This window comes from Podarcis filfolensis, assembly GCF_964270895.1.
Source record: "Podarcis filfolensis genome assembly, chromosome: 2".
Taxonomy (NCBI): domain Eukaryota; kingdom Metazoa; phylum Chordata; class Lepidosauria; order Squamata; family Lacertidae; genus Podarcis; species Podarcis filfolensis.
In genome coordinates, this window is record NC_139605.1 from 64,653,318 (window position 1) to 64,670,991 (window position 17,674).

The 17,674-nt window shown below is 42.6% G+C and overlaps 3 protein-coding genes across 17 annotated transcripts in view; 2 read left to right on the plus strand and 1 right to left on the minus strand.

Annotated features, from left to right (window-relative positions):
* Positions 1 to 17,674, plus strand: part of KLHL3 (kelch like family member 3) — a 96,241-nt gene that overhangs the window by 26,284 nt on the left and 52,283 nt on the right. The window lies entirely within an intron of this gene.
* LOC310752618 (neuropeptide Y receptor type 6-like) lies at positions 1,126 to 13,325 on the minus strand. 14 transcript variants are annotated; one of them, XM_083593411.1, is made up of 6 exons: positions 11,351 to 13,325; positions 10,639 to 10,747; positions 8,129 to 8,230; positions 6,495 to 6,547; positions 4,086 to 4,198; positions 1,126 to 2,439 (listed from the first exon to the last, which is right to left on the minus strand). In XM_083593411.1, the coding sequence occupies exon 6, from the start codon at positions 2,393 to 2,395 to the stop codon at positions 1,310 to 1,312; it is 1,086 nt and encodes a 361-aa protein (XP_083449537.1). In that variant the 5' UTR covers positions 2,396 to 2,439; positions 4,086 to 4,198; positions 6,495 to 6,547; positions 8,129 to 8,230; positions 10,639 to 10,747; positions 11,351 to 13,325; the 3' UTR covers positions 1,126 to 1,309. The 14 variants fall into 14 exon arrangements, with proteins under 14 accessions (XP_083449537.1, XP_083449534.1, XP_083449527.1 ...); XM_083593408.1 differs by adding an exon at positions 5,415 to 5,541 and having other exon boundaries at positions 6,495 to 9,015; XM_083593401.1 differs by having other exon boundaries at positions 6,495 to 9,015; positions 11,903 to 13,325.
* Positions 13,763 to 16,421, plus strand: HNRNPA0 (heterogeneous nuclear ribonucleoprotein A0). The gene has a single exon (XM_083593542.1). The coding sequence runs from the start codon at positions 14,080 to 14,082 to the stop codon at positions 14,998 to 15,000; it is 921 nt and encodes a 306-aa protein (XP_083449668.1). The 5' UTR covers positions 13,763 to 14,079; the 3' UTR covers positions 15,001 to 16,421.

Consider the following 17,674-nt stretch of genomic DNA (forward strand, 5'->3'; position numbering starts at 1 on the left):
GGTAAAGGACCCCTGACAGCTAAGTCCAGTCGTGAAGGACTCGGGTTGTGGCGCTCATCTCGCTTTAATGGCCAAGAGAGCCGACGTTTGTCCACAGACAGTTTTCCAGGTCATGCGGCCAGCATGACTAAGCCGCTTCTGGCAAAACCAGAGCAGTGCACGGAAGCACCATTTACCTTCCTGCCGGAGCGGTACCTTTTTATCTGCTTGCACCTTGATGTGCTTTCAAACTGCTAGGTGGGCAGGGAATTTCTACCATATGCAAGCATTATTCAGGGGTTTTAATCCATCATGTGATGAGGGAGAGTGGGGACAAGCATAGAATAACAGAATTGTAGAGTTGGATGGGACCACAAGGGGCATCTAGTCCAACCCCCTGCAATGTAGGAATCCTTTGCCCAAGGTGGTGCTCAAACTGACAAAGCTATCCCAGCTATAGATCCTTGTGCTGGGCTTCCACTGATGAGACTCAGAGCGTTGGGGGGAAATCCATAGCAGATTTTGGAAAGGGAGTGTGTTGGGGGTGGAGAGCAAGTTCCATTGCACTTACAGAAGTTGTCCTGCATGCACAGTTATTGAGCTTGATACAATCCAGCACCTGTCAGAATGACATATTACCTAGTGCATCAGTGGACAGATGATGGGTTGTATTCAACATAGTAGTTGAATGTGCATAGTGAGCAGTATGGTTTCTGCTGTGCAATGGGATTCCTGCCCCCACCTCCCCAAATCTGTTCTAGGTTCCCTCCACCTTCCACAGCAGATTTGAGAACAGAGTGGGGGGGGCACAGTAAGGGAAAGGAAAGGGAAATGGCTTCACATAAGGAATTCTTAGAAGGCGATTATCTTTTGAGTTCAGACAATAAGAGTCAGTTGCTTAAGATACTAATTATTGGCATTATGTTAAGGTAGTCAAGGGGCCTTTGTCAGAAGTACTGATTCAGGCAGACCAGGAGAACCATGAGGAAAACGCAGGTGGTACAGCTCACACAGGATATTGCATCATCTTCCAATCCAAGCGGTACCTCCTTTTCCAGATTTTCCTTCCCACACTTCCAGTTTTCTAGCACTGCAACATTGGAAGCTCCTGTAAAGCTCTTTAATAAATATGGGGGTGTTAATAAATATTATTAATCCAATTTGTTTTATTCATTTGAATGATACATTAATATTCAGGTAGGCTTTTGATTTCACTTTGAGAACAGGACTTTGCTGACAAGAGCCAGAAGGCCACACTTCCATATAAGAGTAACTTGGCAGTACAGTAATTCATGACAAAGACATGTAAATGATTCAAAGGTTGCCCATTTCAGATATTCGAAGGCATGTTGTTCAGCTTAAAGGATCCCTTTGACACATCGGTGTTCAGAGTTGAAAGGGCGATGTTCTCAAACAACCCTTGAGATTCATAGCATTTGAAATTGTGAAGCAGACTAGCCAAATCTTTCTGAAAATTCTTGTTGAGGAATCCATAGAAGATTGGATTGGCACACGTCGAAATCATGGCTACCAAGTGACACAAAGTAAATACCACATTATGGTGGCAGTTGATCAGGGCCTCGTGGTTCCAGTCAAACACAACGTTAAATATGTACAGCGGTAACCAACATGCCCCAAAGGTTGCAACAATTGAAATCAACATAATATTAATCCTTTTACTCTCATTTAGTCTGACCTCATTCTCCCTTATCTTATCCACTTTACCTTTCCTCTTCTGAAGGCACACAAATATCTTTATGTAACAGACGAAAATAAACCCTAGTGGTAAGAAGTACTGGAAAACTAACATTGTTGTGGTAAAGCTACGCCTCTCCTCAAGGGATGGCCATACCTCAACACAGACAACTTTGTTCATATAAATATCACTGTGGGAAGAAAGGTTTCTAAAGGGGTCATCGGTGACTTGGTGGAATAAAAAAAAAGGAGTCGACAGTATTATAGAAAAGGCCCAAATGAAGATAATTCCCCAAAATGCATGTGAAATTCTAGGCTTCCAACCTCGCGGGTTTACTATTAACTGATACCTCTCGATAGCAATTAACACAAGTGAGAATGTAGAGGCAGTGATAGACATACTTTGTACAAAATTAGATATTTTACACATGGCTTCTCCAAACACCCAGTAATCCATCAAAGTGTACGCAACAGTGAAAGGGATGCACATGACACAAACGAAGATGTCAGATAGGGAGAGGTTGGCGATCAAAATGTTGGTGACATTCTGGCTTTCTTTCTGTTTCCTGATGATAATAATTAGGCAAAGGTTGCCAAGGAGCCCCACCAGCATGACTACAGCGTAAGCTGTGATGAGCAAGAAGACTGCAGGAATAGACGGCAAGCAGGATTCAAAGTGTGAAAGCTGCAACTTACTGCTGTTTGCAGCAGACGGATCCATGCCAGGCTCTTGAATGTTTTTGTTTTATCCTTCATGAAACACCCCTGAAATCACAAACATAATTTAGATGGAAAGTCCCCACCACCACACACACACTCTTTTCCAATGTCCTTTGCTTCATTTAATTGCTTTTTTGGAGCGTCTCAGCAGCAGGAATACTTCAAGAAAAACAAACCCTTTGAGAACCATTTCCTGGTGATATATGATCCTGGATGAATTTTGAACATACATGTGTTGGGAGTGGGCATGCACTGATTACACACTGTTGAGATTAACCTTTTGGGGGCATAATTTCTTGATCTTCTCCCAAACTGCAAACTTGGATTTTTAAAAATGACACTGCTGTCTTTAAACCCATAGACTTAAAAGACTGAACCTACGGTACATCCTATCAGTTGCCCTAGATAAAGTGGTGTTTAGTTCCAGTTCATACACTGAGCTCCATGTGAGCTGACACACCGGATTTACTTTACTGTTGTTGACAGCTTTGCGCAGGCAACAGGTGTGTGTGTGTGTGTGTGTTTGTGTGTGTATGGGAGTGTTCCTGACATTGAAGGGATAATCATCCCTGCATATGTGCTGGAACGGCTGAATCAGATCTCAACAGTCCAATTCTAAGCATGTTTACTAGAAGTAAGTGCGTTAAGAATCAATGTGACCTACTTTCTAGTATGTATGTTTAGGATTGCAACTCAGTGCCATACTGCTGCCTCCCTGTTGTCTCAGTGCCTAACAGCAATATCCGTATTCTACACACGCACGCACACACACCAATCAGAATAAAGTACACAAATGAAGATCTTTGATGCTTATTTGTTTAACCCATATAATTGTTTTTCTATTCAGATCATTTAGAGTGCAAAATTCTAACTCTTGTTCTTTAAATCCAAAATAAAAATAAAAATCCAGTTTCTTACAGTGCATCTCACCCTGACATTTTGCAAAGGGGTTTCATATTCATATGCTGTCTTGCACCTCCAAGTGCTAAATCCTAAAAAGGTCCTGTAGATGAATGTTGTGATGCTTAATGTGGCTAGTGAGTTCATTGGCATTATTTACCTACTAACTGCCCTTTGTCAATTAAGATCTCAGGGTGGTTTACGACATGCACATTTAAACCATAAGATTCAATAAAAGCATTAAAACCATAATTCAATATCAAGCCATATTGATACAACAATACTTTATCAATTACAGCTGGCCTTACCAGATCAGGGATGAGAGGTGCCGGGGAGGGAGTGCTTCTCCAGGTAGTTAGTATGGGCACATAAAGACACCTATAAAATTATCACTTTTAAAGTTAAGTTTCAGAAGTGAGAATGGATGGACAAAGGGGTCAGCGTCTAAGTACAGAGGATGTTGGAGGCCTGCAAGTGCAATATGTAGGCAGATAACACCTGGCTAGCCCAGGAAAATATCTGGGAAAAGTGTGGTCTAGAGATTTCTCTTCTCCCTCCAGAAGCCCCACATATATTCAGGCAAAAACTCAGCTCAGTGTGTTGGCTCATTGTTTTGGATTTAGGCTTCAGCACGTTTCTTGACAATGTGAGGTTGTGCTACCAAACCTAAGGAGGAAAGCAGCCCAATAAATTCTCATTTGCCCATCTTTCACTGTTAAAGCAAAACTTTTCAGAGTCTCCAGAGCCTTGATACACCGGCATTCCCTCTGAATTGCCAGAATATAACTCACCGTGGTCCATTAATGAAGTGACACTGAAATGTAAGCCAGAATCAATGAGTCTTTGCCTCTGTCAATGAGTATCCTGCTGTTACAAGGTAAAGCCAAGATGAGGAAGCTGCAAGCTGTATAAATTTAAGAGGAAACACAAATTACACAGACAGTCATTCTTATCTGTAATGTTTTTTTTTATGGTCACATAAGCTTTCGTGGAGTAAATTCCATTTAGTCAGATGTGGGCCTTTGAATTGCCTCCGTACTTTTTAATGGCTGTACTGCTTCTAGGATTTTTCTTCATAGCACTTTTCTCTTAAAAGTGTGGGTGAGCACAATTAGGCAGAGCTGGAATGCAATAATATTTGACTTTAGGGTTGGAATATATAACATAAAAGAACTCTTAAAAGGTGGATAACACTGTTAACACATAAACCGTGGATAGTTAGGGGGTAAAAGGGAAGGGATGAAACCAGGATCTCCTCCACTGCGTGAATGCAGAGGTGCAGCTGCTGTACTGTAAACCAAGTTATCACCTGCCAGGTGTTAAACCAAAGACTTTCTGCAGGTGGGTGCTTTGTTTTTAGCTAAGGCTGTGTACACAGTCCTGTTTACTCTGCATCCAGTGTGCTAGCTTGGAATCCGCTACTAGCTTGGGAAATGGCATACACATATTAGCTACAATCGCTATATATCATGTTGTTTCTTATGAAATATTGCTTTTTGATGCATTTTCATTCAAACCAGCTTAAATCTGAATTAAGAAGGGGGGGGGGAAAGGCCAGTCTGTGTTTTAAGCTGGTATTTTGTACCTGAGTTTCAGTGTTACCAAGCACATTCAAATTTATGACATGCAAGAAAATTCACATATTAAACAGACAGTGACTTTTGTTGGGGAGAGGTATCTACAAAGCCCAGCAAACGTAACAAAATGGAAATAGAAATACTTTCTCAATAATAAAATTGTGATATCTGGTTTTCCTTTATTACTTTTATTCATTATGCCAGAAGTCATGTAATTAAAATTTCTTTACAATGCTGCTTCCATCATATCAGTTGTTGTTACTTTAATTTTCAAAAATTATTTTTACATGCTCTATTTCTAGCTTCTGCCTTTCTTTTTTCTTTTTACCTTGCATATATATCATTTTATTACTTTTTGATATATAATAGGAACTCTGAAAAATAAAAATGTATGTGTTAGTGAGAGACAGTGTGTGTGTGTGATGGAGAGAGGTGGAGTATAGCACCTTATACGTTCCCAAGCCACACTGTAGGAGTGTGGCCAGGAGCAACAATACTGAAACTATTTATTTACTTCAAAGTAATGCTAGAATGGAACTTTACCAAGATTCCTCAGGAATAAGCAGTTTCCCAAGTATGCAGTCCCGGAACCACAGAACTCAGTAGAAGAAGGCACTGAGAGTGAAAAACTAAAAGCAGCAGAATTTTCTAATGACCTGTGTGCTGAAAACTAAGGTGCAAAACTGTATCAGGGATGTGCAAAGGGTCTTCAACTGGTGGGTCAGGACCTACTAGTGGGTTGCAGCCTGATCCAAGAATGGTTGCAACAGAATCACTACTTTACTATATAATAAAAGATTAAGAAACAGGTTCCCAGATGCATGTTTGGGTTAGAAGTGGCTCCTGGGACTGAAAAGGTTGAAGATACCTGATCCAAACAATGTAGGGAGGAGAGAAGCCCTTTTGCAATCTCTAATCAAAGGTGAGGAACATTGTCTCTCTTCACACAATGCATTATGCAATCAGTATTATTATTTCCATTTTAGTTTTATGAAAACTGATGATAGAAACCAACATTCTATGTTCATACCAAGGATGATTACATACTGCGGTGTCTACTGTGAAGTATTCTGTATGTGGAATACACAGAGTATTCCTCATAAATATAGCATTAATGAATTATTCCTTTCCATAAAGATTCACATGGACAATGTTTTTATTTTGATACATGACAAAAAGTTATTTGCCACCCAGCTTTAATTGAAGCAGCTGTTAGAATATAGTTATTACATCACATGAACATAAAATTTGGGCAATCAATTCATTTTCATTCTCATGCACAATTGCTTTCTAAAGTTGAACTCATAATTATTTAGGATCAGATATCACCTCCCCAAAATGACCAATGTAAGAGTTCAAATGAAATAATATGAAATCTTAAATTCTAGACATCGGAGCGGGGAGGGAAGGTACTTCAAACTACACATCTGTATAAGACTGGGATCAATTACAAGGATCCAAAATGGTGCTGAACATAAAGCCCCACTTGTGTATCGGGACTTTTTCACCTCGCCTTCCCAGCAGCAGCCACTCACACACAGCAGGATTTGATCCTGGCCAGGGTCCACAAGGCAAGTAAAAGAGAAAAAATAACAAAGTCTTATGAATGCCCCAACTTCTTACCTTTTGGAAAATCCACACACTTCCACTCCCTTGCTTTGACCAGTCTTCTTTCCCTTTTCATATTAAATATTGACAAAATCAGCCAACATACATTTTGCTTGGAAAGGAATCAGAGGTATTTTGACCCTTTTAACTACAACCAAAGGGAAAGCCCATTTGGTTCACCGTCTTCTGAAGCAAACTGATGCTCTGAGCTTTTCCTTCCAAGAACTGAAATCACCACAGTCAAGAGCCACTGCTCTGAGAGAGAAACTAAGAAGTAAGGCAAGCCCTGGAGAGAAACCAATAAGGAGGCAGCGAGTAGGAGAGGCCAGTAGTCATGGGGACCACTTTTTCTATTAATGTTTTTTTCAGGCATTATCTTGCAACCTGATTTGCAGTTATCTATTCCACAGAACGTTTGCTTACTTTAAAAAAAAAATCCATGCTGGATTTCACATGTGTAAATATTTACATTTGGCTTATTGGTCCATTGTAAAATGTGGCAGTGTTAAAATATGGGGAATATACAATATACTGTGTTGATGAGAGATTCGGCTTTTATTCTTCTGAGACATTGGCAGTGCACAATTAAAACCATGGTTGTTTTTCCACTGTAAGCTTTTTATTGTTATGTGTAAGCTGTTCAAATTAACTGGGATTTTTGCCACTGTTTTTTGAGCAGTGTGGTATATATTCAGTGCCTGTTTTGCTGTCTAGAATCACAGGCACTAATATTCAAGAGACAAGCTAGTAAAACTTAGGACATATACAGTATAGCAAGATTGCTTCACAAACAATTCTCGGTAATTCTACAACAACCCTGTAATGTCAGTAAACATCACTATTTGGGTATTGAAGGTACGGGGGAGGGGCAAGAGTAGATTGAGTTCATGGACAGGCTGAGATTGCACAGCTCAGTTATTGCATTAGTTGTGATATTAGATCTTATTGATGTTATTAAAATTGTACAGTTTGAAATGGGAAGCTAGTCATATTTATTACACATATGTATTATGCATATTACATATAGCAGGGACTGACACCAAAATAGGATTTCTCATTTATTTTATGTTTACCACACCTAATGGCCCTATGAGTAGAGGGTGCCGCTATACAATGTTAAATATTTTAATGTATACCTCTCATCATGGACATAATGAAAGGAAGCATAGTTGTGTCCTTTCCCCCTTTAGATATGTGTGAGGTACAGTGGTACCTCAGGTTAAGAACTTAATTCGTTCTGGAGGTCTGTTCTTAACCTGAAACTGTTCTTAACCTGAGGTACCACTTTAGCTAATGGAGCCTCCCGCTGCCGCTGCAAGATTTCTGTTCTCATCCTGAAGCAAAGTTCTTAACCCGAGGTACTATTTCTGGGTTAGCGAAGTCTGTAACCTGAAGCATCTGTAACCTGAAGCATCTGTAACCTGAGGTACCACTGTACTTATCACTTCCTCTCCAGCCATAGGGTACAGGTGGTACTGAAAAGCTAAGAAGGGTTAGGGAAAGTATACATGAGTGGACTTCTACATTGCATAGTCTACAGAGATGGGATTAAATGTTTTGCCCCTGCCTCTTATATTCAGCAGCATCTCATTCTTTATTTAAGAATGAATATGGCATTGGGGGAAGTAGCCTTCAGCTTTGGAACTTACCTGCAACCCAAAACTGCATCTGGGGAATAATTTATATATATAAAGATCACCAGTTTTTGTGGGTGGTAGTGCTGCTGTTGGGCTGCATCCTTGATCAGGTCACTGTGAAAACAGGATGTTGTGCTAGATGGGTCATTGGGTTGGTCCAGAAGGGCTCTTTCTTACATTCTTATTGTCCTGTGAATATTTGCTGATCAGTGATGGTTGTCACCTATATTCAGTTTTCCAAAGGAGTAACTTGGCTACCAGTCAATATAGTTAGACCAGGACCTTATGGTTGTTTAAATAAGTAATTAATCTTGATATGCAATTCTTAGCATTTATGGGACTACTAACAAAAATAGCACTAAAATACCCCCCCATATTAAGTCTGTTTGCAAAAAAGGTTAATGAATAGCAAAATTATGTTTGGGTTATTTGAATATCCTTGGCATTTTTAATTGGTGAGTAAAAGTGACATCCAACGAGCCTTTAGCACTGGGTAAACACAGATAGATTGCTGAATGGGGCCATAGCCACACTTCATTAGGGAGCTAACTTTATAATCACTATAATCTGATAAGAAAGAATTAAGAGCATATTGCAGATAAAGTCTTGCTAAATAGAATCCATGCCAAGTGTTAGACCTAAAGACAGTATAGCAAAGGTGAATTTGTCTTTCATAAAGCAGGAAACATCAGCAGTATGGTCCTGATTTTCCATTTCCTCTTCATGTAACAACTGATAATGGAATGCCCAGATTAAAAGCAGTAACAATATAAAACTTAATCAGACTTGAACCATGCAATATGGCTTCTCTTCAGCACCAAACTTCTTAGTTGGAAATTTTAGCTAAACTGTGTGGGTATTCATCCTTTACTCTGATCCTCCCATTCAATAACTTTGTTCTAGAGGACAGAAAAACACACCATTATCTCCAATAACATTCAGGGGCCAGCTAGAGATTTCTTCTGTCAACAGAAATCTATTCTTGACTCTTTTTATCTAATGTTCAGTTTATTCATACCAGCCACCATTAAAACAATTGATGGTTATCTAGCACTTAGACTCTGGCCTGGATAAGATCAGGCCTCATTTAATGTCATTTCCCAGACACCCTCCTCTCAGCATAAACAGTTGCTAAATGAGAGGTTCCTTAGGGTTACCTCTGCCTACTGTTTCCCCCAAAAACAGAAAGATCAATAATCCTCAGTCTTTGTGTGCTATGTACTTTGCCTGGGGTTCTTTTACTGTTCCATCTCAGGCATGTACAGAAACTGACTGGATGGGCAGTTGAATATTACTTCAGCACTAACAACAGGACCGTATCCTCAAGTGCACCTGAGGGCAGCAGACTAGTTTAGGAGATGCCTGACAGGCTCTGATCTTCAACAGCGGGGAATGGCTGGGGGAGGAGGCTGTAGGAGTTCCTGCTGCCCCCCTGCATCTGCAACCAGAAGCAACTGCCTCACTCGACCAAATGGTAGGGCCGACAGTGTTCTTGTCTCGTGGCGCAACAATGCAGATCTGACTGTCTCCTACATTATACTACACCTCAGATTAAGATGAATTTATTTTCCATTTAGAGATAATTGCCTGAAGAACAGCAGCAGCAACAGCAGCAACAACAATTTGTGCCTTCTCTTCAAAGGAGTTTAAAGACTATCCAAACAACTCAATTACAGCTCATTGACTAAATGCTTATGAAGGTTGAAGGCAGGCTATATGGGCCAACATGCTCATTGTCATGCCTAGCCCTGACCCAGTACCAGACACTGAGTCCTCAGACGATGAACAAGATACATCACAGGTAAAGGACCCTGAAGAGCAGGCAACCCCCTCCCATAACCCAGTGTTGAAGATCGCCTTGAGGAGTCCTCTGGGTTGAAACCTGATGAAGAACTCCCAGAGTTGTCAGGATGGAAGGTGGCCGACACCAAATGCTTTGGATCCGAACCCAGAGTTGTCAGTCTAATTGTGAGGGTGAGGTGGGGCTTGCTCATGAGTAAGCAACCTCTGATGTGCCTTCAGTGTGCTCAGGGTGTGGTTTAGGAGGTCAGAGTATGTAAGACCTCATTCTTGAGTCTTGAAAGCATCATACGGTATTTGGTTCTTAGTTGCTTTTCTTTTGGTGTACCTTGTCTGAACTCCCTGTGATATTGATCTTGGAGTGTTGCCTATATCTGTCTCTGGCTCATGTATGGACTTAGATTGATACTCTGTGCTTAACCTGGGTTTGTTTGGACTGTGCTGCATCCGAAACCCTGCCTGTTTTGGTGAGTACTTTGGATTAGGCTTATCTCCTATAGCTGTGACCCTAGTCCCTTGGGGTATCCTGCAGCATCACACACACACACACACACACACACACACACACACAGGCTGGTTTGAGATTCCATTCAATCTCTATGTGGGGTTTATTGTTTTTGGTAAAATAAATGCACATTTATCAGTTATTTTGTGTATCTAACTTTACTCAGGAATATGAAGATACTGCATTTTTGAAGTATTTATAATGTACTGTTTTGTACCTGCATTTTTCTTGTACTTCCTTGTGCCTGCCCCAGGACATTTTGGGAAAACGAGGCAGGAAATCCTATTGATACAGAAACTTTGCCATCCTGAATTGACAAGCGGAATCTGAGGTCAAAATAAAAATAAAAATAAATTGTCTAGTGGCACCTTACAGACCAAGTAAGTTTGTTCTGGTATAAGTTTTCATGTGCATGCACACTTCTTCAGATACACTGAAGCAGAAGTCACCAGACTCTTATATATAGTGGGAGGGTGGGGTAGGGTATTTCTCAGAAGGGTAGTAGGAGATGGGTGATTGGCTCAATGGGTATGGTAAACCTGTTGACGACTGTTAACGACTGCAATTAGTCCTACAGGAAAAAGCAAGGGATAGTATGCAGATGACCAAAAATAGATTTAGCATGTGTAATGAGACAAGAGTCCAATATCTCTATTCAGGCCAGGTCTCTCCATAGTTTTCAGTTTGGTAATAAGTTGTAATTCAGCAATAGTCACCTATAGTCTCCAAGCGACTTACCCATGCAGTTTATCCATTTCTATTGAGAAATATTGTCACACAAATGCCTCATTGGAGACTGTGCAAAAACACTGGTATTGCTGGGAATATAGTACCATATTGTATGGTGGATTCCAGTTGTGATGCAGAGTTGTGTTGCAATCATTTATGTGTGTGACATAAAATACTGTTAGAAATTCTTTCTGACATACCCCCGGCACAAGCGGGAATTAAAAAAGTGAAGTGTTCCAGTTCTACTACTAAAAGCTGGTTACATCTTTGATCCATCTTCATGAACGCATACTGATCATACTAATATTTTATACTGCTCTGCCACCATGTGGCTGCAAAATGGTATTGTGATGCTTTTTTAAATGACTGACAGGCTCTTTTTTAAAAAAAGAAAAGAAAAAGAAAAGATGGTAGTATGTATAATTGCAAACCTACGTACATTTATTTTTAAAGGTTTCTTTTCCCCACCCCCAAACCCCCAGGAATTAAAGTTGTATGTGTGTGTTTGTGTATAAAATCAGCCCACAACTTAACATCAATGGTTCAAACGTACAAACTCTAAACCTCAGTCAGGAAGATATTTTCATGAGATCTATGGCTAACCAGTAAATCAGTGAGAGATAAACATCAAAATACCATATATACTTCTGAACATTTTCTTATAACAAACTTATGAAAAATGTTTTTCAAATATTTGTGCATTTACAGGATGTGGTGTTTCCATAAGGTGTGCCAAACTGTAGAAGACTCACCAAAGACTCCTAAGTAAGTTTAGGAGTCAAAGAATAAGAGTGGTCCTCTTGTGGATCAGGAATTAGTTAGGATGCAAGAAGAACAGGAATAAATGGATAGTTCTCTGAATGGAAAGTAAAAAGTGGAGTCCCTCAAGGATCGGTATTGAGAACTGTACTTTTTAACTTGTTCATAAACGATCTAGGGGTAGAGTGAGCAGCAGTGAGGTGGCCAAGTTTGCTGATGATGCTAAATTGTTCAGTCATTAGCATTATATTGTCACGGGCTGTTTTTATCATTTTGGACAGAGCTGAAACATTACTCCTCTCATACAGTGGGATGTGTTTAGTGATCCACTGGGCACCCAAATGAGGACAGGTTCTCCTTGCATTCCTGTAGAGTGGGGGAATCCAGGGCATGGGGGAGGGGAGTTTTTTAAAAATACATTCCAGATCCACCCCAAAGCAGCTGAAGGCTGCAAATGAACACTGTCATCATGCTACCATGGAATGTTGACTGCAGAGAGCTTTGCACAAGCTTCACTGTTGCAACAGCTGTAACTGGGAGTTAAGCTGCCAGGAACCAAATAAGACTGCTGCTGGCTTCCTTTCAGCCCTAGAGTCTAAACTCTAGGGATGGAATTGGTTGGGAGGATGTAAGCGATCAATCAATCAATCCATGACATCCCAGGATCCTTTTAAACAGCAAGGTGTAATACAGTGTAAAGGGATGCTTTAGGTTTACGTAAATTTTACTGACACCCAGGCAGGCTTTTTGTCATCCTCAGTGCTCTGAAATCCCCAGAGCAGTCACATAGGTTTTAATCCTACTGCTGTGTTTGTGCACTTGCAGTTATCTGGCAGATTGGACACATCTAACTTTAGGCATTACAGTGTATTAAGATGCTCCAGTACAAAGGCAGCCTTCCTTCTCTAATTTCCTAGGGAGAGGTTGGAGGCAGTGATGATCATCAACTTGAATGGCTTTAATAGGCGATTAGAAGACTATCCATGGTGACTAGCTACGGTGCCTATGCTCTTGTCTCTATGACGGGAGGCAGTAATGCTTGTTGCTGGAAATAGGAGGGGCAAGCGCTCTCGTGCTCGAATCCTGCTTGCTGCAGGTTTCCCACGGGCAACTGGTTCAGCCACTGTTGAGAACAGTTTGCTGGACCGGGTGGGCCTGACCTAGCAGGCTCTTCTTTATTAACTTAAGTTTCAGCGAAAACCTGTTTGCACCGCACACGCGGTGTGTGTACATGTGAGGACACGCATAGACATACGCCAGCAGCTAGCAGAAGCGCCGTCAGAAACGAAGAGCACGGTGAACAGATTTCCACGTGGAAACCTGTACCCGGCACGACCTTTGTGCCTCCCTCTGTGGTTGCGTGTGGTGGAGGAAGCTATTATTCGGAACCCTGTGCATTCGCTTCAACGGCACCGTTATAACCTCGCCTCTTCGATGCTGCCGAGAACGAGGCGTCGTTGGTTGCACTCGCTCAGCTTTTCAAACCAGTTCTGCGCTCTCTACCCGCCCCCAACCGGCAGAAGCCCCAGAGGGAAAGCGCGCGCTAGCAAGCGGGAATGCCCATTGGCTGTTGGCTTTGAACGCCGCCGTATTAGCGCGCGGCTTCTCTCTCTTCCCTGCTTCCCCTTCGCCACGAGGCCGTCTTAAGATCCGAACGCGATAGGTGCTTTGGGACGTCACTCACGGGCCTTTTCAGCAGCTTACTTTTAAAAAGCTCCCCCTTCCCCGGCAAAACCTTGTGGTGGTAAAAAAAAACAAACCCCAAAACAAAGAACCCCTCCCGATTGGCTCTCAGAGCTGTCATTCAACAAAGTGACGCAAAAGACGGCGACAGTTCTTCTTTGCCTCATTTGGCACAAGGGGAAACGGAGGGGTGGGGGCGTGCCTCGCGCTTCCAAGGTGGGCGTGGCCACCCGCCGTTTCCTTTGTGTGTGGGCCTCAGTCGCCGGCTGCGAGCGCGCCTAAAGAGGAGTGGAAGCCGCCATTTTGTGCGTTTTCCTTTTCCCCACCCCCTTTTTTCCCCGTTCTCTACCGGTGGAAGCCTAGGCCTTCGGGTGGCCCTCCGAACGGACCTCGTAGCGCACCCGCCGGTGTACTGGTAGGCTGCAGCTGCCCCCTACCGGCGGCAGCGGCGAGGAGGAGGCGGCGTGTGGCGGGCCGCGGCTCCGGCATGGAGAACTCCCAGCTATGTAAGCTGTTCATTGGCGGGCTGAACGTGCAGACGACGGAGGCCGGGCTGCGAGAGCACTTCGCGGCCTACGGGACCCTGACTGACTGCGTGGTGGTGCTGAACCCGCAGACCAAGCGCTCCCGATGCTTCGGCTTCGTCACGTACTCGGCGGTCGAGGAGGCCGACGCCGCCATGGCAGCTTCTCCGCACGCGGTGGACGGCAACGCCGTGGAGCTGAAGCGGGCCGTCTCCCGCGAGGACTCGGCCCGGCCGGGAGCGCACGCGAAGGTGAAGAAGCTCTTCGTCGGAGGCCTCAAGGGGGACCTGGCTGAGAACGACCTGGTGGAGCACTTCAGCCAGTTCGGCCCCGTGGAGAAAGCCGAGATCATCTCCAACAAGCAGAGCGGCAAGAAGCGCGGCTTCGGTTTCGTCTACTTCCAGAACCACGACGCCGCCGACAAGGCCGCTGTGGTCAAGTTCCACCCCATCCAGGGCCACCGCGTGGAGGTCAAGAAGGCCGTGCCTAAGGAAGACATCCAGGGCGGCGGCGGCGGCTCCTCCAGGTCGAGCTGGGGCGGACGGGGGCGAGGAAGGGGAGGCGGAGGCAACCGGGACCACAACGGGCTCTCCAAAGGAGGCGGCGGCGGCTATAACAGTTATGGTGGCTACGGCGGAGGAGGAGGAGGCGGCGGCGGGGGCTACGGATCCTACGGAGGCGGCTCATACGGTGGAGGAGCCGGCGGCGGCGATTACGGCAACGGGTACGGCGGCTTCGGCAGCTACAGCCAGCACCAGTCTTCCTACGGCCCCATGAAGAGCGGCGGCGCGGGGGGCGGAGGGGGCGGCGGCTGGGGCCCCCGCAGTAACAGTGGACCATACAGAGGCGGTTATGGCGGGGGAGGTTACGGCGGCTCCTTCTAAGCGGGAAATGCCCATTACTGTTCTGGGGGTGTCGGTTTTGTCTGCATGGAGTATGCCCTCTGTTGTACCGGGCCAGGTTCTTAATAGTTCCCCTACTCTTCGCCCTAAGGGGGCACCTCCGTACGAAAAGGCTTCCGTGATGCGGAGCTGCTCTCGAATTATTCTTGTTGGAGTCGCTCTGCTGCCTGTTTCACTTCTTTCCGAAGATGGACTGGGCCTCACACACAACGATTTTGTGTTAGTCATTGATGGACTCTATTTTTTTATTGCTTGGACATTGGTCGTTTTTATACTAGGAATAAGATACCGTTTTAATTTTGGTTTATTTGGGGTTGGGCGGGAGAGGGGAATTAACTTTGTAAGGACTTGGATACCTACACATTTTTTTCTACAAAATCTGCTCTGCTCCCGTGGCTGTAAAGGGGGAGGGGGGAGAGAAATGGTTTTTACATTTTTATTTTTTAAATAAATCATTGTGTTCATTGACCTTTACATGTCTTTTTTCCTAGGGTTCATTCCATACAGTTCAAGCAAAGGCTTTTTTAGTCGAACAAGTTATTTCTGCTCAGATTTCTACATGTGTTTCTAGTAAAGGTCTCAACTTTTTTGCTACCCCACTAGATTGGATTTAATACTTAAGAGATATGCACCAATTTTTGAAATGCCCACGGGTGGATGTAGTCAGTTAAAATACTTTATTGTACGTCCACTGTTTTGTAATTGGGCAGTTGCCTTGCTGACACAGTCTGTTTTTTGTACAGGTTGTTCTCCATCAACATATGTCGTTCTGACACATTTAGAGCATGTGCTTTTTCATATAAGTGTTCAAATTTTCAGATTGCTCAGTTTCACATTGTGTTATTTATTGGCTTGCCTGTAAACGACCCATTATAGGGGAGGATGCTTTCTCTTCTGTTAAAAGTACTTTGTTTGCATAGTGAAGTCATTTCAACTGAATTCTGTCTTGTTCTTATTTAAAGGAGCCAAGAATCTTGTAGAGCACCACCTGCTGGCAGAATAGTTGACCATTGCTATAAGCTTTACTACAACAGACCAAAACTGCTCTCAAATCTATAGACGCTTAGTCCTTTAAATTGCAAAGGTCAAATCTGCATGCCAACAAAAATCCTGGACATTGGCTGAAAAGAAATACATCTGACATACCCATAAGTAAATTTATTGATTAAATAATTAAATTGCCCAGTCTTCAAATTTTGTGCTAGGTGATTGATAAATGAGCCAGTAACCTAGGTGCCAGTTGTAAATCAAAATCTCTGTAGTCTGCTTGATGTATTTGTAGCCCTTTCACACAGTAGAATTGAAGTTTGTTGTTCTATTAGCAATGTTCTAGAGAGAAACTGCCTTCCTCAATAGAAATATAGACTAGTTATGGATTATTGCAAATAAAGAATTGAATTCTTCACATGCTTCAGTGAGTATGTATGAAATGGCTAAAATGTTCCTGTTTTAAAAATATTCAGACTTCAACCAAAGTCTTATGGCCTTCTCTAAACTACTTTGCTTTTGAACTGCTGGCTCAAACTTTTACATAGGACTTAGCTCCTGAAACAAGCTAGATGGTATTTGGTCAAAAAAGCTTTCAGTCAGGTTTGAGTTAGTAATTTCTACTAGGTTTTTATAGTGGTTGAAGTAGATTTGCATTGGTTATTGCCTTGGAGAAAGTTCATGGCTACTTATTCAGTTGAAGACATCTGAAAGAACATGTTCCATTAGTTAATGTAGTTTGCTCTAGAAGTGCAAACAGTTACATCAAGTGACTGTACAACAATAAACTGGCTTGACTTAATAACTCTTGGTTTAGATGCATAAAAGCACACAGCTGGTCAGTTACCATGTGTTAAGTTACCAACTTAAAAAGCAGTGAGACATCAGTTCTTAAACATTTTATAGCATGTTAATGCTTTTCCTTCACAGAAAACACAAAAAAGTGGTTTGTGGCTTTATAGCTCATGCACCTATAGCAGAACAATATTTTAAATCAATTACTACATGTTCTGTATGCAGGTCTTTCACAGCAGTGTGTTTTTCTTTATTTGAAAAAAAGCAAAAACCTCAGTCCTCTGAAAGGCAGTTAGAAACAGTTATGCTGTCTCAGAAAAATGGGCTAAGACACCTTAAAGCAAAACGGGCTCCACTTTTTAAAATATTAGGTATTCTCAATTTTTTTTGTTCTTATTCCTTACAAGGAAGATAAGAAAGGTCATGCAGATAGGGCTGACCTCTGAGCGTTCCACCAAAATGCCTAGAACAGCTTTTTTGTATAGCTTCGGTCTGTAATTGTGGTGGTCTGATCTCTGCTTTTTAAAGGCTTAAAAGAAAAGTTGGCATCCAAAACTTAGTAAGTTATGGACTTAATATTAGGAAAATGCTGAAGATGCCAAGAATGAAAGGTGAGAACAATCCAATGAGGAACTGGGAATGCCTTTTACAAACACAACATGTAGTGGGGTGGCATTTTGGATTCCCTTTGCCAGCCATATTTTCAGTAGTTGGGTAGTAATGCTCTAGTATGCATGTCTAGAGGAATTAAAACTGTACCTGATGCAATAATACAGCATCTGAGAATCGGGAATATTGTGATCAGACTCCTACAGGAGTGAATACCAAACTAGTGGTGGTAACATCTCTGGTAGTGACTATATATGGTGCTAGT

What these genes read in the sequence shown, in the direction of transcription:
- HNRNPA0 (XM_083593542.1), top strand. Translation starts at nt 14,080, where the DNA reads ATGGAGAACTCCCAGCTATGTAAGCTGTTCATTGGCGGGCTGAACGTG.
- LOC310752618 (XM_083593404.1), bottom strand. Translation starts at nt 2,395, where the DNA reads ATGGATCCGTCTGCTGCAAACAGCAGTAAGTTGCAGCTTTCACACTTT.